At 40.9% G+C, this 23,705-nt stretch overlaps 1 protein-coding gene across 1 annotated transcript in view; it reads left to right on the top strand.

Moving 5' to 3' along the window:
- Positions 1 to 21,337, top strand: part of nufip2 (nuclear FMR1 interacting protein 2) — a 38,051-nt gene extending 16,714 nt beyond the window's left edge. Inside the window, exons 2-4 of the mRNA XM_084320712.1 lie at positions 9,890 to 11,551; positions 11,697 to 11,729; positions 15,115 to 21,337. Coding sequence (XP_084176838.1) covers positions 9,890 to 11,551; positions 11,697 to 11,729; positions 15,115 to 15,167 — 1,748 coding nt within the window. The 3' untranslated portion in view covers positions 15,168 to 21,337. The remainder of the gene's footprint in view (positions 1 to 9,889; positions 11,552 to 11,696; positions 11,730 to 15,114) is intronic.
- The last annotated feature ends 2,368 nt before the right edge of the window (positions 21,338 to 23,705 follow it).

The following is a 23,705-nucleotide window of genomic DNA, read 5'->3' as shown; positions in this document are numbered from 1 at the left end:
TGAGTTCTACTGAGTAATAATGATAATCAGATGTATGTACAGTAGGGGTGGACGGTATGGTCTAAAATGTATATCACGGTATAATTTGAACCATAGACGGTAACGGTATATGTGTCACTTGGCAGCGCTTGCGACCACAACTCGGCCCGCCCCTTTTTCGTCTACACGTGAAAACGTTTTTTTTTTTTTGTGTCTTTTTTTTTTTTTATATATTATTATAAATTGAATGTATAAGCACATATATACTATAAAAACGAACAGTTAGAATATTTAAAAATAGTAACAACCTTTGTTTAAAAGTAGGCTGTTCACGACATGATTTCAGTGGAACGGGAGGCGTAATAACAATTTGCATTTGAATCGAATCTAAACCTTGGGGGGGTAGCCAGCCCGGAGCGCAACGCCCCCACAATACCTATACATACACCTGTTGGCATCTGGTGACACTTTTAATGTGTCTTGCGTTGAGATTGAGAGATGGATGCGAAGACGATCGCTGCTGAACTCAACAAGATATCTGCTGCGGGGAGAGCCATCGATGGATCGCATTTAATGAGTGGGTACCAGTGTTTCCGTTAGAATTTTTTTTTTGCCTGATAGGCAGGCTATATAAATAATGACATCCTCAAGGCATGTAGATTTATAATATTTTAACTTAAAACTAGGCTACTTTTGCGTATACAGTCATTATATTCCAAATAAAATAAGTCCCGAGTCGAGACTCCGTGCTGCTTCCAACGAATCCCAATAGTATGCAACTGCAGAGCCGCAGAGTAGGGGCGCTTTCAGGTCCGGTCACAGGCCCGGCTCAACAGCGCCCCCACCCAACGGCTGAATTGCCAATGGCTGAATTGGAGTACTGCACTGTGCCGGTACAGATGGGTGGGTAATGGTGGATTCTGCGGCTCTGCAGCTGCATATGCTTCTCGCATATGCAGCTCGCGCTGCCCAGCCGTCAGAACACTACACATATCATAATGTTCACAGCAAACTGTAGTTGATCACCAGGTATGTTTTATTAACGTAGAATAATTCATATAAGAAAAACGATAGGGAAATCTCCTTTCTCCACTGGTTAAAAATGCCAGGAACTGAAATTGAAACTTGCTGTGCGCCGCAGTGATATGTGTTTATTATGAAATGACAATTGCGTGTTGACACGCCCACTGCGCGAAGCCTCCTAAATAACTTTTTCCAGTTTGCACATATCTATTATCTATGACTAATTCTATCTATTTTTAGGGGCAAATGCGAGTGAAATAGTGGCGCTGTGGTTACATGACGTCATTGCTATTTTAGAGCTGCTCTACCGGTTACAAGGTATAGTCAAAATCCATACCGTAGAGCAAATTCATACGGTTTATACTGTATACCGTCCACCCCTAATGTACAGTGATACAGGTATAACGACACTATGGTATTGGTAGTAAGTCATACTGGCCAGCGGTATAACTAGTAAGGGGTAGGGCTGACCTTCGATTATTTTTTTGGAAGTCTAAGCTTCGGGGCCGAGATTCGATTTTAATTCGAAGCTTCGAGATAAATTATTTTATTTTATTTTTATTTATCTTTATTTTTTTATGTTGTGGGACTTGTACAGCACTTTGTTCAACTTTGTCAGTGCTGTAAAGTTTAAACCTTTTTAAATTTTAGACAAACGAAACACTTTGCTTTCATGTAGGGATGCCCCGATCGATCGGCCAGCGATCGGTATCGGCAGATATTCAGTATAAATATGAGATTGGTGAATTCCGATAATGCTTTATTTTCGCAGATCGTGAAAACCGATCGAAGACATGTGCGGAAAACATGATCCAATTCTCAGCGGAGTTCTCACTCGCTGACTTCTCTCTCATGCGTACCTTTCACCCAAATCTAATCTGAACAACCGTTGTGTTGATTGGTTGGTTAGTGAATGGGGGTGGGGCTGTCATAGAATAATATTGGTCCTGCAGGCAGGAATACTATCCTCGAGTTAACGTAATTTATACAAATGGAAGTATTGATTTTGCCGTAACGAATCATTAAAAAAATATACCGTTAACTGGAATATGTTAGTTTCTTACACATATGTTGGATTATGTAATTGGTTTGTCATGACAAACCAATAAAAAATCGCGAATTAAGCGGTGGTTATCCTATAGCCCTAGTTATGTACATTTCAACAAAGTGGCGCCGCAGGGGACTTCCATAGCATATGCCTTCAAATCCTCTTACCTTGACGATTAAAAGCCTCCACAATTTAGAAAACAGTATACCCATGGCTGGTGTTGATATTTTACGATGCCAGCTTGTAGGGCTGACCCCTATTAATCGATTAGTCGACTAATCGGTCGAAAGGAGCCGTAGTCGACTGACTGGCTAACCTCTTAGTTGAATATAATAAAATTATAATTTTTTATTTCTTTTATCATTCTTTCCAAAAGAAAAGAGGCCTAGAAGCGTGGCTAATGGCACGCACACCAGAGGCTAACTGCCTACGAAAACAGGCACAGAGGCACTGAAAGAGGATTTCACCCATCTAATGAACACACTAGACTAGACAAATATCAAGATGTATCCATCAGTGGACCAATTGCATGCTTTTGCAGAGGACAAGAAGCCTTCAGTCGACTCCTTCAGACATTAAGCACCCCCACAGCCCAAATGGAATGATAAAAAATAAAAATAAATAAAAAGTTTAAAAATATTATATATATATATTTTTTAAGGGGAGACACTACAGGTGAATAGGGTAAAAAAAATAACTAATAGATATCACAATTAAACTTCCCCAGTTGATTACTTATATTAAGACAAGACTTTTTTGTATTACAAGTTTTCTAAAATTGTATGTTTAAATATGCAAATGAGGCATTATCTACTTAAATATGCACTAATTTGCATATAATTCCAGGACAGAAATCTGAACATTGGATAAAGCCATTTTCAAAATTAGTTTCATTTTGTTGACATATTAGAGCCAAAGGTTATTACAGAGGGGATTTTGGATATCTCTTTTTATCACTCCATAAATCAGAAAATACTCCATTCAGTCCATTTTTATGGTAAAATTCCATATTTCGCCATGTTTTTAGGAATAAAATGTGATATAAATCAGGGTATGAATGCGATATCAACAAACCCTTCTGTAAATACCTTCAGAACATAGATATGAATAGAACTGGAAGGTTTGGTGTATGTGAGTGCTACTGAAGTGGAGATTTCTGGCTCAGAGTATGAGGAAAAACTCTTAAAACTCATTTTTGGGAAAACACCTTCAAAGTTCTGTATTGTAAAATGCCATACTTTTTTTTTAAACAGATATTTACAAACACAATATCTAATCAAACCATTAGTAATAGACAACCTAAACACATGCCTGATAATGATAATAATAATAATGATGTTATTGAACTGAACAGAACTACACACAGGCTACAAACAGTGTAGTACAGTGTAGTACCCCCTAATAGGCAAAAAATATTTAAATAGATATCACTATGAAACTTTCCCAGTTTGTTATGTACATATAAACTAAGAAAAAATATATTGCAAGTTTTCTGAAATTTATGTTTATATATGCAAATGAGGCACTTCCCCATTAAATATGTGTACATTTATGGATGCAATAAGGAAAAATTAAGTAAAATAAACAACTAAATGTGTGTTATTGACGTTTTATTGTCACTAGTTTCATAGAAGACATGTTTAGGAAGCAAAATATAACAATCTCAAAATCAACAAAAAAAGTATATTTGCCTATTCACCTGCAGTGTCTCGCCTTAAGTCGACCAATAGTCGACTAACAGCAAATTTTGGCCAATCCTAGTCGACCATCCAAATCCTTAGTTGGGGACAGCCCTACCAGCTTGTGAGAATTCGTTGTAGCCAGCCAGCTAACGTTAATGTCATTCAGAATTTATTAGCATAGCTACAACAACACAGTAACGTTAATATAATTACATGCATCATTGTTTACAATGAACGGTGGGGTTAATCGAAAGGACTGGACACGGACAAGTTAAACAGCAATCAATTAATTTAATACAACAGGTAGTTCGAGCTGCACTTTCGTCCCTAAAGACCACACCACAGGGGTATGCGGTTTTGACGAGCTCTCTCTCCTGCCGATTAAATTCAGCAGCTCTTCCTCGAGTGCCTGTAGCTGCCTGCATTTGCACAACGGCGTCCATCCCTGCTGCTAGCTAACGTTAAAACGAACCTAAAGTTATTTGTTCACCAACAATCTACTGACACCAACTGAACAAACACAGAACCGGACTACACAAGCAGATAGCGAAGCATCATAAATACTTCCTGTCGGGGGGTTTCAAAATAAAACGCAGAAAAGACGTTTATTTTGTACATTATCTAACGTTAAAACGAAGCTAAACTAATGTTACAACTATCCTAAAGTTTAAACTAACAAACGTAACAAACAAACTAAATATAACGATTACACTATATACAAGAACACAAGCAAAAACAAACATAAACACAGCTATTATATGGGTTGTTATCAATGGGTTGGTTGAGAAGGGAAGTTTCATCTATCTAGGGAACCTAGATACATCCGCATCCGGGGTACAATGTTGCATAGGCTGCGCGTGGATGAGGGCATGCTGAATGTGATTTGACAATTTTTTTATATATATATATATATATATATTACTTTTTTATTTTTTATATATAAAACCAAAAACGGTCGCTATCGGCAGTGTATCGGCCGATATGGCTCATAGACCGATCGGTGATAAGTATCGGTGGCAAAAAACGTGATCGGGGCATCCCTACTTTCATGGAATATTGTATGCCGTCATTTGAGGCTTTATAAAAGCAGCACAATGAACACAAATCGGTCAGTGCCGAGTCCGACCTCATCTTAAATAACAAACGGCATTGCTCGTTGTAGTTAACACATCGACGGCCACAGGGATTAGACGGGCCCACTCTATAAGGCCAGCTTATCATAACAAGGTTTAACTATGCGTGAGGGTGTTTGTAGAGCTAAATCTATATTTTAAATTATTGCTATGTGTCCATTCTTATTGTCAATTGACACTATAAACCTTCCCTTCAATATGCCATAAAGAAATAATTTTTTCATCAATACATTCCCATTTTATAGCGTCGTGAATATGAACGTTATATCGGATTGGTCTAGGCTAATTCCTGCAAAACAAATTACAGGGCGCTAAGCTAATAACATTAAATCGATTGGCGTTTCGGCCCTACACAAGCTAGAGATAAAAATCTAAATGCATATGATCGATGTCATGTTCCACCATGAATGCATGAAAGGGGGGGGGGGGGGGGGGGAGTCGTTTCTGATTATTGATTACCAATAACTGCATTCGTTATTGAAGCCTCATACACTGACTTGGCTATCAGAGCAAGGCCCGATCGTGCTGTAATTGAGTTGAGATCGCTCTTACCTGTGGCCGGTTGGATCCCAAAAAGGATTTCCCAGTTATTGATCGCCATCTGGTAGATCGATATGTCCATTGGCTGATGCTATATTCCTTTATTGCATACTGAATTCGGCGTCGCAAAAACTATTCCATGCGATCTGATGAAGGCATAGCTTCAGGCTAACAGAAAAAGTAGGCCAGAATGAAAAACAAATAACATCCGGTCTGAAAACAAGGAGTACTCTATTCTCGAGACAGCGCCACTACCAGGATCTGGCCGGTAATGCACTTTTCCGAATCTCAAGAGTAGGGTATGTCTGCAGTGCCGCTCTGTGACATTGAGGCCATGGTTACACTGGGTGTTTTTGTTTTGTTGCTGAATGAATACGTTTGCTGTCCCTGTTAACACTATGACGACCGGCGGGGCCCCGCGATTTAGGCCTCGGAGGACAGCAGAAAGTAAACAAACCGATGTACTTCCTAAGAGCTTTATATATCATTTATAGTATTGCTATCTGTCCATTCTCATTGTCACTTGAGTGCATAATCCGTGCCTTCATAATGGCTTAAAGAAAATAAAAATCCATCCGTTGGTCATTTTATAGCCTTATGAATATAAGGTTTATCGCACTTTTCGTCTCGCCTTTTTTCCCGGGAGCTAGATAATAGGCTAAACGTTGGCGCCGTTATATCAAACGCCATTTCTGCTGTATATATACGAATGAAATAAAACAAACTGCGTAGCATCCGGACTATTACAGAGCATCTATCAGGGCTGTACGCTAAGCTTTTTCACTAGGGGCACACCCCTAAATGAGAAATTTAGGGGCAAAAAATATTTTTTAGGGGCACATTTTTAAATAACAATTTTACCATTATTTATATCGATTGTTTTTGATTTAAAAAAAAATAATTTTATATTTTTTTTTAATAAAAATATATATATTATATAATCATACTTGTAGTTGTATTATCTGCGAGACATCGCCACCACGCAACAAGTCAAAATGCTCGCTATATGCAACCAGCTCCACTGTCTGTGTGTACTCGAGTAGCCTCCAGCTACGGCCAGGATTCTCCGGAGCTGCAGCTGGACCCTATACTGTAGCCTCCAGCTACGGCCAGGATTCTCCGGCGCTGCAGCTGGACCCTATTGACTATATTCAGCGTGCCCTCAGCTCGAATACGCATCGGTCCCTAGTCCCTACTAGTAAACGGTCAACCCTCCGTCTCTTATTATATGTGAACTAAAGAGTACAAGGTTTACACAACAGCCCCCACCCCTTGTTTTATTGTATTTGTACCTGTACTACCTGCTGTCAGCTGTTTATCTCTCTCTGTGAGCTTGATTAGCTCACGTTAGCTAGCGTTAGCTCCGCGGCTAACCCTGAACTAAATCAATGACTAGGTTCTAAAGCATTTCGAGTAGTTTTCACTGCACATAGAAGCAGCCAAACAGCGGGAGAATTTCGGGAGCATATGACCAAAACCCAGTTAGGAACCATCGATTCCCATCCCTACTACTAACTTTACTTTTCTTCATAGCTAAATCAGATCAGAGTGAGTGCTCAGTTGATTTTCCCCGCTGATCATACCTGAGTGCTCAGCGTCATCACACGCCTTGGATCATTTAGGAGTGAAATGCGATTGCAAGGCTTGAAATCACTACTCGCAAGCCCGCCCCCAAATATTATTTACCAATCGCAACGGCCAATTAAAGGGGCAATTTGCGACGATCTCGTCGCACTGTACAGTGTAGAGCCATATGAAATCCGTTTTATTTTTTTCCAAATTCCATTTTATTTTTTTCCAAATTCCGTTTTTTCCGTTTTAATATTTCAGAATTCTGTATTTTGCTTTGTACGCTCATTTTACAATCAGAAATAGTGTCTAATAAGTGGGAATGAATAAATGTCCACAATTTAATAAGATATAACAGTCCATTTAATAGGGCTGTCTTAAATACTTCGAAGCTTCGTTCGATGGGCATGGGATTCGAATATGAAAAAATAAATAAATAAAAATAAAAAAAATTATATATATATATATTTTTGCAAAATCAACTCTGCCTCTCTTTGTTAATTACAACAAGCGATGCTGTTTGTTATTTAAGATGAGGTCGGACTCGGCACTGACAGATTTGTGTTCATTGTGCTGCTTTTATAAAGCCTCAAATAACGACTTACAATATTTCATGAAAGCAAAGTGTTTTGTTTGTCTAATATTTAAAAAGTTTTTTTTTTTATAGTTGATTCCATTTTTATTGCTCAATTCCGCGATTCCGTCCGCGATTCCGTGATCGCGGATTCCATATGGCTCTACTGTACAGCCCTGTCTATGGATGAAATGGGTGCAGCGGGGAACGCCGATTACTATTATTGATTACCAATACAGTGTGCATTCAATATAGCATTTTCATTGACCGATCACGTTACGTTATAAAACATGTCCAATCAGGGCGGTCAGGTGGCGTAACGGAGATTGCGTTCGTCACCAAACCCCGGAGCGGCTAGATTCGCCTGTTCGAATCCAGCTCACAGCTCCGGGGTTGTCACCAGCTTGGCTGGCCGTTCACATTAATACAATTGGCAGTATTAGAGGGTGGGAGAAGCTGGCGGGTTGGGTCCGGGTCGTTGTAAACAGCGACTCCTACAGTTCGGTCGGGGCGCCTGCTAAGCGCGGATAGGACTTGAGTGGGATAGTGTGATCCTTCCACACGTTACGCCCTCTCAATGAGAATCCGCGCTGCCAGGTGAAAAGAAGCGGTTGATTGGCTGGACGTGTGTCGGAGGAAGCACGTGATAGCCTCCACTCTCCCAGACCGACTGTGGGGGGTAAGTGCGCAGCGACCAGGAAGGGGATTGGGAATTGGCATAACAACTAACATTGGGATGGGAGAAAATCGGAGGAAAATGGAGGGGGGAAAAGATCAATAAAAATAAATAATAAAACATGTCCAATCCAGCTGTAATTTGGGGTAATATTATCCTACCGTCAGGCCATGTGATCGCCGGCAGCATTTCCTCACCAGTCATCGGATTCTGGTAGATCGATATGCACATTGGCTAATCATAAATCCCATTATTCCACGCTGAAAAAAACGCTCGCCAAGCTGATCCAAGATGGAGGATGTTCGGCTGGGATCAAGGAACTATGATCCGCCCACAGAACTGTACTTTTTTATTTTTTTTTAAATTCACATAATGATACTGCAGTGGAGCGATGGCGCCCCTAAGCGGGTATGGCCGGTACTGCATGTTTTGAAAATCAAATATGTGAAAAGATGCTGGTAGTGGATCGGGTACCTAAGAAGCGTTATAAATATGGAATAAAACAATAACAACTTGTCACGTATACACTCGTGGCTCTGATCCACAACGCTCTTTTTCGAAACACGTATATACTCGTTCTCGGACGGCATAGTGTTAAATAGAAATGCCGTTTTGGCAGGAAAACGCATTGCCCTAGCGTTGTCTAATGTTATCTAGCTACTGATGGCTCCTGATATCATCAGTTTGGTGCTGGCTAACTAACGTGAGCTAACGTTAGCTGCTAGCCACAATGCTATACTGGCATATTCCATTCACGTTAGCATGTAGCTAACAACATCGGAGATCTTTTTGTGAGACTAAACTATCCGCTCTTGGTGGTCAATTGTGTTGATGTTAGTTTTGTTTAATCAACAAATGAGAGGCAGAACACAGTGAATGTATCCGTTTTGTTTATTGCACTTCTTTGCTGAAAAATAAGTCCTACATTGGCTACATAGCTCATGGAGGCATTTAAAGATGGCGGCTTGTTGATTTCTTTTGCAGGAAGTGTATTTGCACATTCAAGTTCTGATTGGTTGAAATTTGCCTTCATGTTCGCCACCTACTGCTTTGGCATTGTACTACATCACTGTGCTCAGGAGGCAAAACGAAAGTGCTCAGAGGGTTGCAAACAAATGTCTAACTCGGCTGCCACTACGTTGCGACCTGGAAAGCGAAACTCATCTTGAAAACGAAACGAAAACATCAGGCAGTGTAACCGACGCCTGAGTAGGTTATTAAAATGCAATAAAAGCAAAAACGAGTTTACCACGTATATATACGTGGTTGGCCGTCAAGCGCTGGCGCCGAATCACGTATACAGAGGCAGAGTTGATTTTGCAAAAAAAATTATTTTCTTTAATTTTCTTTTTTAATATATATTCGAATTTTATTTTCATATTCGAATCCCATGCCCATCAAACGAAGCTTAGAAGTATTTAAGACAGCCCTAGTAAGGGGTATGTAAAGATATAGTACAGGTATGTTAAAAAAAAATTAGTTAGTCATTACCATCCTTAGTTAATGCATACAAGAAAAACAAATATATAGTGATTATATATTATTACTATCCAAAATGTGAAATTTAGACCATATTGTGTGTGGGACCACTTTTGCTGAGTAAGTGTAAACCGGTGTTTTAGTTTGTTTCTGAACTATTGAAACTGATTGAGCTTTCCTTTTCAGGCAACAGAAAAGTAAACACCAGTGAGGAGGAGGGGGAGAAGAAGCATCATCATACAGAAGATATTGTTGGCATGCCCTATCCCACCAACGGCAATGGTAACCGACACATATCGAACGCCAACGTGAAACAGAAGCCGGCACAGAAGGTGTACACGGCTGTTTCAAAGGCGGGCGGTAAAGGTTTGGACTATAAGAAGAATATGGACCTCAAAAATGACAAGGAAAAGGCCCTGGATTTGAATCACCACGAAGGCCAACCGTCAGACAAGAAAGAGTCTGTGTTGCTCCAAAACGGGGTTGTAAACTGTGACCTCATCACGAACGGCTTTTCCACCAAGCAATCCCTGGACAATGACGGCAGCGGCTCCGAAGGTGGATATACTACTCCTAAGAAACGCAAGGCCAGGTGTAACAGCATCAAGAACACAGAGAATGTGATCCGAGAGCATGAGAAAGACGTGCAGCACACTACACAGGAGCCGCGGGCGTTCACTCCGGAGGTGGCGGAGAAGGGGGTCGGCTCGAGACTCGACGGGCTGAGGGCGGCCCACAAAGTGGAGGCTCACCCGGTGGGCAGGCGTGCGGCCGCTCCCGAGGCTCCGGCGGCTGAGTCTCAGAGGAAAAACTCAGACGGCAAAACTGTGGGCACCTTCGGAAGACACAAAGCCAAGCTTTCCTCCTCGACTAAAGAGGACTCATGGACTTTGTTCAAGCCCCCGCCAGTGTTTCCCGTGGACAATAGCAGTGCAAAAATTGTGCCCAAGATCAGTTATGCAAGTAAAGTCAAGGAGAACCTCAACAAAGCAGGCCAGGCTGGAGGAGAGACACTGCCTCCTCCCGTCAGACTGTCCCAGGTCCCCATGTCCGCTATGAAAACTATCACCTCAACTAGCTTTACTAATGGCCCCGTTTCCGGAAATGGAACCGGTTGCCCATCCGTGGGCACCTTCTTTGCTCCCGCTGCTAGTAGTATCCCACCAGCCCCCTCTCTCCCGAGTGGCGAGAATGTAGCACCCCCTTTAGACAGTAACTGTAGCTCCGCGACCGGTCCCTTAGACGCGGAAGCCTTCGAGCTTAGGAAGTGTACTCTTTTAATCTACCCTTTAAATATGCAACCCGTGCTCCCCAGCGCTCGCCAACATGACCCGCCAGCCGCTCAGACAAATCAGAAGGCGCTGGGAGACATCTTCCAGAATCAGTGGGGGCTCTCCTTCATCAACGAGCCCAACCTGGGCCCAGAGGGAGGAGCCGGTCAGCAGCCCGTGGTCACATTTCAAGGGGAGTGTCCCGACGTCGAAGTTCGGCCTGCTCGGCCATGCCTTGACGCTAGCCCCTCAATCACGGAGCCTCTCCCGGCGGCTCAAGGCCCGGAGAGAAGGACTTGCGGCGCGTCCAGTGGCGCTTGTCCCCCCGCCGCTGTTGTGGGCGAGGAGGGCACAAAGATTCACCCCTGTGTCCAGGAAAAAGCAAACGCTGAGGCCAAGAGTCCAGGCTCTGCTGTGTTGGCCCCCAGTAAAGACAATGGTGCTAAGCCCTCTCCGGGCCTGCTGGCCACCTTGGCGTTTGGCTCAACTAAAGACCAGGCCCACTCTAAAGGGTTCGACAGAAGGTGTAGCTGGGGGTCGTTTGATGTTAAAGCTGCTGTCACTTATCACACTAAAGGTAACACTTTTTTTCTCTCCATTGATACCATTCTAGTGATTAGTTTAGTAGTGCATTACCCTTGGAACTATGTTCAGACCTATTAATCCAGCCTTACATTGTGCATCTTATTCTAATCTTGTTTTTTTTTCTCTCCTCTTAACAGAAATGGAATACATTTTCAATTTGCAAAAACAAGGTAAAGCTTTTCTCACCTCTTTCAAATATTTAGGCATAGTTTAACGATTGAATGCAAAAACGCCTGTCTTGTGTATTGTTTTTTTTATGCACATCAGGTTACTGATACAATGGTTCTATATCGATACAAAACGACATACATTTCAAATGTGCAGGGATATTAGTAAAAAATCGAACCGTCTGTCACAAGTCGATAGAGCAATAAGTAGTCCACTAGTAACATAAAGAAACTCAAAGTTAAGCAGCTTTTTACGTGAATCATCAGTCTATCGCAGGGCACGAAATTAGAGCCTGCCATCTTTTAGGTTTGGCGAGTGACACAGAGGTCTGTCCGCCACGTGGCGGGTAACAAAATGAAAATAGTCATGTAAAATAATTAAAACTGCGGTGTGTTTTGGTCTTACGCCTTTTAGCAAATCGCAAAGCCTGCGATTTGGGATACGTTATACAGCGAGTTTGATTCAAGTTTTTTTCTTGCGTGCCAGTCATGCTTACCAATCAGAGGTGCTGTGCTCTCATTGCTCACCAATCAGAAGTAGCCCAAGGTAGCTACGTATACGCCCAACAACAACAGCTTGTGAAACGTGACAAACGTCCGTGTGTGAAGACATATAGCATAGCTCCAGAGTGCTTTGGTCGCATTTTGCGAACTAAATCAGTCCCAGCTTTTTTTCCCATGCTGTTTCTATGTGCAGTGTAAATTCCAATGCTTCTAACAAGCTTCGCATCCTAGTCATTCATTTCCGTCGGGGGGAAATAACGTTAGCCGCTAGCTAAGCTAAACTAGCCAATCCTGCTCAGACAGAAAACAGCTGAGCTGAGGTTAGAAAGGTGGAGTGGGGCTCTCTCTCCATCCCTCGCTCTACTTGTTCAATTGAGGAGCCCTTTCTGTGTGTGTGCGTGTGCGGAAAAGACCAGATGACATGAGTTTGATAGTATTTACTGAGGATTGCCAGATAATGTTGATATTTAAATGTTAAGAAAATTATACAAAATAAATGTACATGATCATGCAACATAAATTTTTTTTGTATGAACGGTTTGGGAGAGGGAGGTAGGGAGGGGTTTTAGATTGTGTGTTGTGAAGTTTAGACTTCAGAGAGAGTACAAATGTTCTGAAAACATTTATATACCGTAATTTTCGGACTATAAGCCGCGCCTTTTTTCCCCATTTTTCGACCCTGCGGCTTATATAACGGTGCGGCTTATATGTGACTCGACGTAACCAAACCCGAAAATGTAAAAATTGAAATATTGCTTTTTTGACTGCATTGAAATGTTATTTATCTGTTCCCTTATTTGCTAAACTTAATACAACTTGTAAATGAGTTGATTCTTGTTATTTGTCCGACAGTATTGTGTCCCAATGCTAATTATGGTAATTAAACATTAAAACACCTGCGGCTTATAGTCCAGTGCGGCTTATATATGTACACATCATTCAATTTAGCTGCTGCGGCTTATATTCAGGTGCGGCTTATAGTGCGAAAATTACGGTATATGTGACACAAAAATGTGTATTATTTTTGGCCGTTAAGAAATATGCTTGGCGGGTAGAATTTTCCCATCTACCCGCCACTGGCCGGTAGGGCTGAACAGTTAATCGATTTTAAACCGAAATCGCGATTTGGAATGATGCAATTAGCAAATCGAAAAAGAAAAAACGCATTTTTTTTTTAATTATAATCGCAAATTTAATCGCAATCGCAATATCTGTCAGAAAAATCGCAATTAGATTATTTCCCAAAATCGTGCAGCCCTACTGGCCGGTGAGTAAAAAAGTTAATTTCGTGCCCTGGTCTCTATCAGTTTGTTGTCCGTCTGTCTGCAAGAGTCAGAAGTCCAAACATCTCTCCAAGTATCTTGCCCAAGACAGTCAGCAAGTATGAATTATGGACTGGTCATACATACCAGCTAGCCATACAGTCGGACAGTATTATAGTTCTATCTAACTGGGGAGCTGGCTAACAAACCATAACGAGTTATGATAAATAATGCAACCAAGCTACATTTGACAGCTGACAAACCACACATGCAGCCATTCATACCATAGGAACCTTCTTTGAGAACCCAGGTTGGCTAAACGTTATCATTACTACCTAGCTTATCTGTAGCTATTCATAGTGTTCTATCACAGGCATCTTGGTCGTAAAACAACTCTGGGAATCACTGCCATGGAATTCAAGATGACTAACTTGGTACATGACAATGGATATGTTGCCTGTTCATTCAGCTTGCTGGTAAACTTGCTAAGCATGCCTTTTTACAAGACGAGACTAACTGGGGTACCATGCCACAGAGAGAGTTAAACTGAATGGTGTTGAATCGGAGCTTAATCTAATTGAATCTGAGCTTAAATGACTATACTGGCCCAAATAACAATTTTAGCCCATCTATTAATCAGCAGACATATTTTGCATTACCCCTGACCATTCTCCTGAGCCTCAGTTAACCATTTATATTAAAAAGAAATGCAAACGTACGTTATGATGATAAACCATAGGATTGTATAGAAGAAACCTACCCATAATTATCCCCTGGTCATGCTACCAAATTGGTCGCTCCTTAGAAAATGTGTTTCTCTGTCTCCTGAGCATTCTGGTCCAATGTTTCACATCGATTTCTTTGATAATAGCTCACCAATTTCTTAGCACTACCAGGAGATGTGGTCCCTTTAAGTGCATCATAACGAATAAGTGCTGAATCAGACTACATAAAATCTGTATACATTTAAAGGAACACGCCAGCATTATGGGATTGTTTTTACCGTCTTCTCAAGTCAAACAAGAAGATCGATACCAATTTCCTCTCTGTGCGTTTAGTAGAAAGCTATCCGGCTGCAAGCTAGCCTAGCTTAGCACAAATGAATGGAAGTAGATACGGACCACTAGCCAAACTTAAAACTCCGGGAGAAGTGTTTTGGACCAATAGCGAGCCTAGCTGGTCTGTATCCGCTTCCATTAATTTGTGCTAAACTAGGCTAGCTTGCAGCCGGATAGCTTTTTACTGAACGCACAGAAGAAAATGGTATCTTGTCTGACGCTGGAAAAGATGGTAAAGCATATTTCCCATAATGTTGGCCTTAATTATTGTCGTATCGCAGATTACGTATCACTGCATATCATATTGTCTGTGAAGGAAAGATGCACACCCTTTATATAATACTGAAACACATGTGTATTTATTTGATCATTAATTTATAGAGGTACGTGTGAAACTGGATGTAGAGTAGCCAATAATGCCCGTAATGTAGTGATGGTGTACTGCGCATTATCTGATAATATATGTAATCTGATGATGTGCGTAATCTGATAACGTGCGTAATCTGATAATGTGCTTAATCTGATGCATCCTGAGTTATTCTTTTCTTCTCTGCCCCACTCCAGATCCAAAAAGAGTAGTGGTTTATGACGAGACCAAGGACGGACCTGATCAGTGAGGTCGACCGTCTACAGAACTAACCCCGCTCCTCTCCCGGGTGCTGCAGGTATCTACCTTGGATGTCCAGTCCCATCGGATAACTACATTGACGACTGTGAGAAACAAAGACATCAGAGTACCACGTGACAGATCTCCTTCGGAACACAGTGTGGATTAAACAGGACTTTTAAGAGGCATCGCTGGAATGGACTTAATTCGGAACACACAGACTCGAGAAAGAGATGTTTATTTAAAAAAAAAAAAAAATAGTAGGTTGGGTGCCTCTCCAACAGAATGGACACTTAACGACGTTGTGCTGTGATAGACATTTGTCTCATGGCTCTCTAACCGGCGGTGTTGGGAGTACAACAAAAGGAAGGTGTTGACTGCACCTCCCGAGCCTTTATTCTGTTGTCCATTAAACTGTGGCAACTTCCAGTCGGACTTATAGGATGCCTCAATCATTTTGTTCCTTCACGCATTCAAATCAGCACCGTGTGGATGAGGACGACGACGACGCGTGCTAGAATTGATCAATACACGGTACACGCCAGTGTGTGCATATAAATTCATCACGAAAATAAATCGAAATCACACTTGGAAGAGAATGCCTTGAACTTGTGAAAACTAATGGTTTGTGGGTCCTGTTGAGCTGCACGTTGAGTGAGAAATGGAACGGAAAGCCCTGTTCATTGAGGGATGACATTGTCTTAATTACTTAGGGGAACTTAGAACCCAGGAAATAACTGATTGCTGTGTTCTGTTTTGACACACTTTTTTTTGTTTGTCCTACATAACTGTTATCTGCACTACAGTAAGGTCCCCGAGTGCAGATGGAGAAGTGCCCAATTTGAAGGAAAGTCACAGCCCTTCATTTCTATTTTTGTTTTAGCTAAAGATGAGTTAATTGTGTAACATCTTCATCAAAGTGTTTTTTCCCCCCTCTTAATCTTTAGAGTTCTCTGCAGATTCGGCAAAATTATTTTACGATTGGTGCGTCCTATTTTAAAAGACCCCATGACACAGCGTTCAGATTGCGTTTTCGCTTCCACAGAGATTTGACGTTGGGAGGGACTGGATTTGATCCTTAAAAAATTAAAATTAAATAAAAAATAAAAAGGGAGAAGTGACATCATCATTAGCCTTCGCTCCACTGTCGAGGTTCAGGAGGAAATGAAAAGTTCATACGATGGGAGGCGGGACTATGGGATTATTTTAAGATGGATTTCTAATATTTTACGGAGTGGAAATATTCGGCAAACAAAACTTAAAAAGGGAAAAAGTTGCACACGCCTCACCGCTCGTGGTAATATTCATAAATGCGCCATGGTTCGGCTCATTACACCCTGACGGCGTTAATGAAGACCACAGCGAGTGGAGAGGAGTGTGCTGCTCGTTAATACCCATCAGTCGGCGCCTCATTGGGTGTGTGTCCCTTTAGTCTCCGTTCCAAGAGGAACTGTACAAACACACCCAAAATAAGTTAAGGAGACTAGACAAAATGTTGTTCACCTCATGGGGTCTTTAATTGAGATTAGTTTACCCGTTTTCATACCACCATCACGCGCTTCATGGGAGTTTTTAAGAATACGGTGTGAGTGACGCACCGCAGAGCAAGAGGCATCATTCTCGACTGGTATTCTGTGTTTGAGCTTGTTTGTATAGCAGTGAGACTCGGGACACTCACATTATTTTGCCCGGATTTTCTTTCTCCATGGAAAAGTGGTTAATATCCTGTTGTTAAAGCAACGTGTTTTTCGTTCGTTCTTCAATCTACATGTGTTTTTTTTTTTTTTTTTTTTTTAACTCATCATTTGGTCTCAATTGTCTGTAATTATTTTTGGCATTGCATCTTCTTGCATGTTTACTGGTGTTGATGAGCGAATGAGACAAAGTCACTGTTCATTACCACACAAAGAATTTAACAGTAACAAAAAAACAAACATTCGCAATACTACTTAATCCAGTGTCCCCGACTAGCCACTTTGTCATACTGTGTTGAAATGTGAAGATTAATAGGACTATTTTGTTTTACTGTGGATAACATTTATACGTTTGCAGAATAGTGTGCAATAACACCGCGTGATCAAGTGTAGCTCGTGAAATAAGCTACATGGGATCACACAAAAAGAAACATCACACAAAAATGCTGTCGTGACCTGTAGTAAATTTTTACTCATTTCTGTGTCCAAAATGTTGAGGATGTCATGCTATCGTTGTCAGTTACACAAACCGTCACATACTAGAAATACTGTGCTATTTGCTCTGGAAGACCTTTGAGGAGTCTAGGAAGCCCAAATTTGGCGACATGCTTAACCAGCCAGCCATGACATCATCCGTACGATCTCTCAAATCGGGATTGGCTTCCAGCTAAGGAAGAAAGTGTAATAAGAGGCTTCTTTTCTCTTAGAATATGTGATTTGGTTAATGTGTGGATGAATAGCACTTTATGTAAACTAATTGTTTTTACCTTTTAATTACTAGAGAGATCTATATGTACTGACAAGAAATACTCCGAATGGCTCTGGGCTGTTACGTTTCAGATTAAAAGAAAAATAAGAAAAAGAGAAGAAAAAAGAAAACGAGTCGATAACTACATAATTATGAAATTAAACTCAGGTAGTGTTGATAAAGCCATGACTAAGTTAAATATTGTTATCTGCCAAATGGACCCTGTCTCGTAGTGTGCCCACGTTTTGAAATTGTTTAAATATTCAACGGAGCCATCTCAAATCCCGCCGTTTTTTTCTCAATCCTCCAAACGTGACGGTCTCTTCCCTCGGATGAGCGACTGCTGCCATCGGGGGATCGAGAAAAGTGGGCAGGGTCCAAGATGGGTCAATTGGAGTCCTATTGTATACTCTCATTTGCTGTGACAGAATACCAAATTACTTAATTTGATAAACAGTATGACGTGCTAATGGCAGTCATTTATTGTAGGCTCCAAGCCTGTGGATTTCACTGTTGGGATTATTTCCTCTTAGACGAACTCTGTGTGCTGTCATTCACATGTGGACAGTACTGTTCAAGCCGTCTTCCATCATTCATTTTGTCCCCCCCGCCCCCAATTTGTTCATAATGAGGCACCTCTTGGTTCATTATTACTGAAAGTATCTGGTGTTCATTTGGCTACTGTCTGGCTCTTCTAGTGGGCGTTGTGATTTGGCTCCCGGCATGTCTTGTATTGGAAACACAGAGATGGAGCTTCATGTTCATAATTACAGCCTTGCTTTGTACAAGTCGTCTAACATTTTTAAGTTCTGTCTGTCTTAAACTCCCAAGGTAGACAAAGTCCTTTGTGTGGTGGACGAGTGCATTATCAAATACTGTACTGCAATTAACAACAATTGTCTTATTGGACAGTGAGGAGGCTAGTGTATTTGAATGGATGTTGATGATATTTGTAGAAGATTGCAAGGTGCCACAAAATTCACTGAGAGATACATCACAACATCGGTTTGGACACCTTGGAATGTGTGAAAAAAATGGAAAACCTTTTATTAGATTTTTCAAATTTAGAGAAAAGAAGTGAGGATTTAACAGGGAAGAAATCCACCTTCTATTGTTTACTCTTCCTGGCTGTCTCCCCACATCAAACACCAGGACACGGATCATAGCTAGGATGATGACAATAAGGTTGTTATAGCAGGCTCTGATCACTCCAGTTATTCCCGTGTCCCACTGTCCAGAGTTGGTACGCACACACACGCAGAGCCATGAACGCTCGCCAACCAGAGCCGACAAAACACAGGTGACACTCTGTCGCACAACCGTAATTTGGCCTTAAATCAGGTTCCTGTAATATAAATGCCAAAATTCTACATTACCACAGTCAAGTCTAAAACCATTTACGGAATGAGTGTATGAACAGTTCTCTATGCTTCTAAATGTAAAACAGGGTGGTCTAACGCAGTAGTATGTTATGCTATCTTTGTCTTATGGTGAATAGCCTTTGAGCAGATTTCTTTTTTTTATTTAATTGAATTTTTTATTTTTAAGTGGATGGTTCTGGATACAGGAAAATCAAAGATGTCACCCATCCCACTGCCCCAAGGCTTCTCATACTTTAAAGCACTTAATTCAGCAAAATGGCTATATTGAATATGCATTTGAAACGATAGACCTATTGTTTTAGTATTGTAGTCTGCAAACCAAAAGAAAAGAAAAAACGACAAAAAAACAAGGTTCTTAATAGCGGAGTATATGGTAATACTATGATGGGGGAGTGACTGTTGGTGTGCTTTGTGTTGTGAAAGAAACGCATGAACGTGGAGTCTGTATTTTCACCCCCCCCTCAGGATGTGCAATCACCTCAAGGATGCTGGATGCAGCCTCCAGGGTTTGAATGGCGAGTTGGGCCTGGTGGCCTAGTTGTTTGTGGGTGTGTGCATAGTGAGTTCTTCCTATAATATGCAAGTTCCCCTTATTTTTCAAAATCCCTGTCGTCTCATGTGCAGGTGCCTGTGTGAAAAAAATATATACTTTTACAGCGATTTTGATTGTTGTTTAAAAACTGCTTCCAGCATATATCTGTGCCATGATTTTTTTTTCTCTATTTTTGTTTTCTATAACATTTGCAAATGCTGTTCAAATTTTCTTACAGCTATCTTTATTTCTTCTTTCACTTACATGGAAGTAGCTGAAAGCAATGTGCGTTTTTCAATGTTTTCTAGATTTTTGAAAATTTCATGGCTTGAAAAATCACTTGACCTATAGCCAAAAGCATTTTGAATGGGACTGATTTTAATGAGAACTGCTTGCTGGTGTGCAGACATGCCGGTCCATAGTCAACGTTAAGGTCTGAGGTAGCACATCTTGACATTTTAATTTGAATTTATCTAACTAATTAATATTTTAACATTGTATGTTTAAAAAAAGAAAAGAGAAAAAAAAGCTGAGTTTATTTTTGAATTGACTATATTTATCCATAGATGCACAGTTAGAATGAAGATACTTTAAAGGAAAATGATAGGGATAATAAAGATGTCTCGTTTTTTTATCATACCGTTTTAGGCTATTTAGTTATTGATTTATTAAGGCTGAAGTAGACCTATTTTTCCCATATAGCAACAATGTTAATATATTTGAAACTGCTGATGGCAATGTTACTCTTTTCCAGCAGATTATATGTGAAATACTTAAATGATAGTGTTGGAGTAACGAGCATGGAAAAATACATCAAGTGTTGCTGTTAATATTTTTATTTTCCTTTTCTTTTTTATGTTCTTGATAATGATGTATATGGGGGAGTGAGGGATGGGGTATTGATGTACAGTTTGACAAACTCTGAATTCGCTTTCCGCCAAAGGTACACAACTCAGATATTCAGCTACTGTATGGCCCATGCAATGAGATGAGGAGGGGCCCGTCGACGGTGACAGTAACACCTGGTGACGACCTGTGAGGGGTTTGGGAGGATCTTTGTGCATAGTCACTACTGTAGCAGCTGAATGTCACTGTGGGAGTGTGTTATTATGGTATGCATGAGGAGAAATCCAAAAGGAAGTATATAAATCGAGTTAAAAAAACAAAATGCCGAAAGTGCTGCTTCTTCATCCAGTAATCAATTGTCTGTAATGGGAAATGCTGGACTTGGTGTTTTGTGCTCCATTTAAAACCTTTCCTTCTTACTACTGTCCTCGCCTCGTGTGAAAACATTTTCGTTTAGGGGCTTTTTTTAATATATATATATATATGTATGTGTATATATATATATATATAATTTGGCACGTCAGAGGTATTTATGGTTACACACATAGGATGTAAGTAAGGGCAATGTGTGTCTGAATGGGATTCTACACTGCTAATAATCATTTGGAAAGGTGAAATGTGGTGCCAGGTCATCTTTGTTCTGTTTCTCTCTGTCATCTTAAATGGCTGTCGTGCTCGCTGATACATAGTCAATCTCCTCTGTTTTCACCTCCACAACCCCAGCCCCCCCCCCAGAATATGAGGCACTAGCATTTCTTTCTCAAATGTCTTACAAGTTGACATTTAAAAAACGTTTTGAAGTGTGCAGTCTGATTGTTTCATTATTTTTTTTTTAATTATTATTTAACAGAAGCGTCACGTTACAATGTTTTTTTTTTAAGCATGATAATAACCCTCAAATTCCAAACAATGTAATAGATTTAATAAATAAAAAAAAACTCAAGTGTTCACAATTTTAGTTTCCATTAAAATGTCAAATTTTCATTAAGAATCCTGTCTTTTGTGTGAATTGTTCTCAAGTCTTTCTAATGTTGGATGAAGTTGTAAGCACATCAGATGCGTATAGGCTGTTTGTCCTGAGACAGTCTCACATAGCCATATCCCCTTGTCCAGAGACAGTCTAGCCACACCCCCTTGTCCTACCTGTACTCGAGCCATTGACAGATTATCTCCTATAGAAAAGATAAACACTTTATTTTCACCATGCCACAGTTTTATTAATCATACTAGTGTAATTGTACAAGTTAGAATGTCCATATTATATTAAGTTCTATTATTATTAGTTGTATTATATTACAAACGGATTCTATGTCACACATTCCCACTTCATAAAAAGTGAAGTTATTCCTTTTCGTTAAAATATTCTACTAAGTAGTTGGCCATGGTATGACACTACATCTGCTATACCATAAAGCCCTGAAGTAATCTAGTTACTTTACCGATTACTCGTTACTTTGAAAGTAACTAGGTTACTAAGTTGTCGCCGTCCCCCCTGCTGCTGCCACAACATAAGAATGACAACAGTTTTCTTTTTAAATAATGCTTTATTGAAAGTGCATAATGTCATAAATCATGATTGGCTGCTCAGACAGGTCATCATGAGACATCATCAGCCATCAGGCCATATAAGTTTGCAGCTGTTCACTGCTCAGGCACTCCATCCATTCTGAGACAACAGACTCAGTGCGTACTCCGCAAGTCACGCGTAACAGGAATCTCTCACTCTCAAGTAGCCAAATTACACTATAAAACGAACTGGATAGTTGATTTAACTTCATGCTGAAGCTATTCGAAAATCAGCTATAAGCGTAAACATGTGTGTGTGGCTGTGTGCGTGCGTGCGCGAGCACACGTCCCATCTCCGGTCTGGGTTGTGGAGAGGTAGCTGACTGTACCCCTGGCTCTTTATCAGCATTATGAGATAGTAACTAAATAGTAACGCACAGCCACTTGGAAAAGTAACTGTAATCAGATTACTGGCTTGTAAAAAGTAACAAGTTAGATGACTATTTACTGAAAAAAGTAATCAGATTAGAGTAACTAGTGCCGATAAGATGTGTGCATGTGCCCCCTACTGGTCAGTCAAGGGAGCCCTGAGGTCTACCACATGCTTCCTCTGACACATGCGGAGACAGCCAGCGGCTCTCTTTTCACCTGACAGCGCGGACTCTCATTGGTTAAGTGTAACGCGTGGGAGGTCACACTGCCTTCACCACTTCCTGTCTTTTGCTGTGCAGGCGCCCTGACCTGACCTGTAGGAGTCGCTGTCCAGTGTCCACAACGCCAGATTCGAGACCGGAGTCTCTCGCATTGGTGACCAGTGCAATCTCCGCTGCGCCACCCAGCCGCCTCTAATGCTCAATTCTGAGGGTAATTTATTCAAGATGAATGTGTACAACAACAGCACACACCAGTGGCTCTAATCTGATAAGATACAGTACGAATCCAGTAGCCACTTGTGAGAAGATGAGTCATTGAAAACAAGTGAGCATTTCAGCGTTCTTCCGCGCAGTAGACCTTGACTCCACACATCAGTTGCTGTTCTGGTGTTTGGGTCGTCAAACGGAGCCAATTGGAACCTATTCCTGGATCTGGACTAAAATGTTTGGCAGCAGCTACTGCAGACAACCTCATTGTGGGGCAGATAATACAGTCTACTACTATTATTATATTAATATCATCATTATTAATAGTGTCTGCTGTTGGGGCGCTCTGAGGCCTAAGCCTGCCTCTGTCTCGTATATCCCATAGGTCCATTCCTGCTGGTAGTATAATAATGCCTCCATTATGTATCAGGGAAATACATCCTGGTGCTTCTTTGCAATCTCCAGAGGCCTAGTTTGTTGGTAAGTATTAAAATCCATGAAGTCCATTATCTCCACAGAGGGATTCGCCTCATAGCTGTTACCTAGAATAGAATAAAGGAATGAAATACCACTATTATAAAGTTGTTGTGGTGTGTGTTCTGCATGGTGTGTGCAGCATGCAGTTATGCTATGATGTCCTAGCCTGTCCCCTGTGTCTCTGTTGTAATGCCAAGATAAGGCAAGCAATACAATACATCACAATTCACATGCATGGTTAGAATGTACGTAGTACTGATGGAATAGTGAACTGTATGGACAGGGGAATTGAAATAGTACTGATGGAATAGTGAACTGTATGGACAGGGGAATTGAAATAGTACTGATGGAATAGTGAACTGTATGGACAGGGGAATTGAAATAGTACTGATGGAATAGTGAACTGTATGGACAGGGGAATTGAAATAGTACTGATGCAATAGTGAACTGTATGGACGGGAATTGAAATAGTACTGATGCAATAGTGAACTGTATGGACAGGG

Source organism: Notolepis coatsorum (genome assembly GCF_963971535.1).
Source record: "Notolepis coatsorum genome assembly, chromosome: 8".
Taxonomy (NCBI): Eukaryota; Metazoa; Chordata; class Actinopteri; order Aulopiformes; family Paralepididae; genus Notolepis; species Notolepis coatsorum.
Note: the sequence above shows the minus strand (reverse complement) of the source record. Positions and strands in the feature narration are given on the sequence as shown.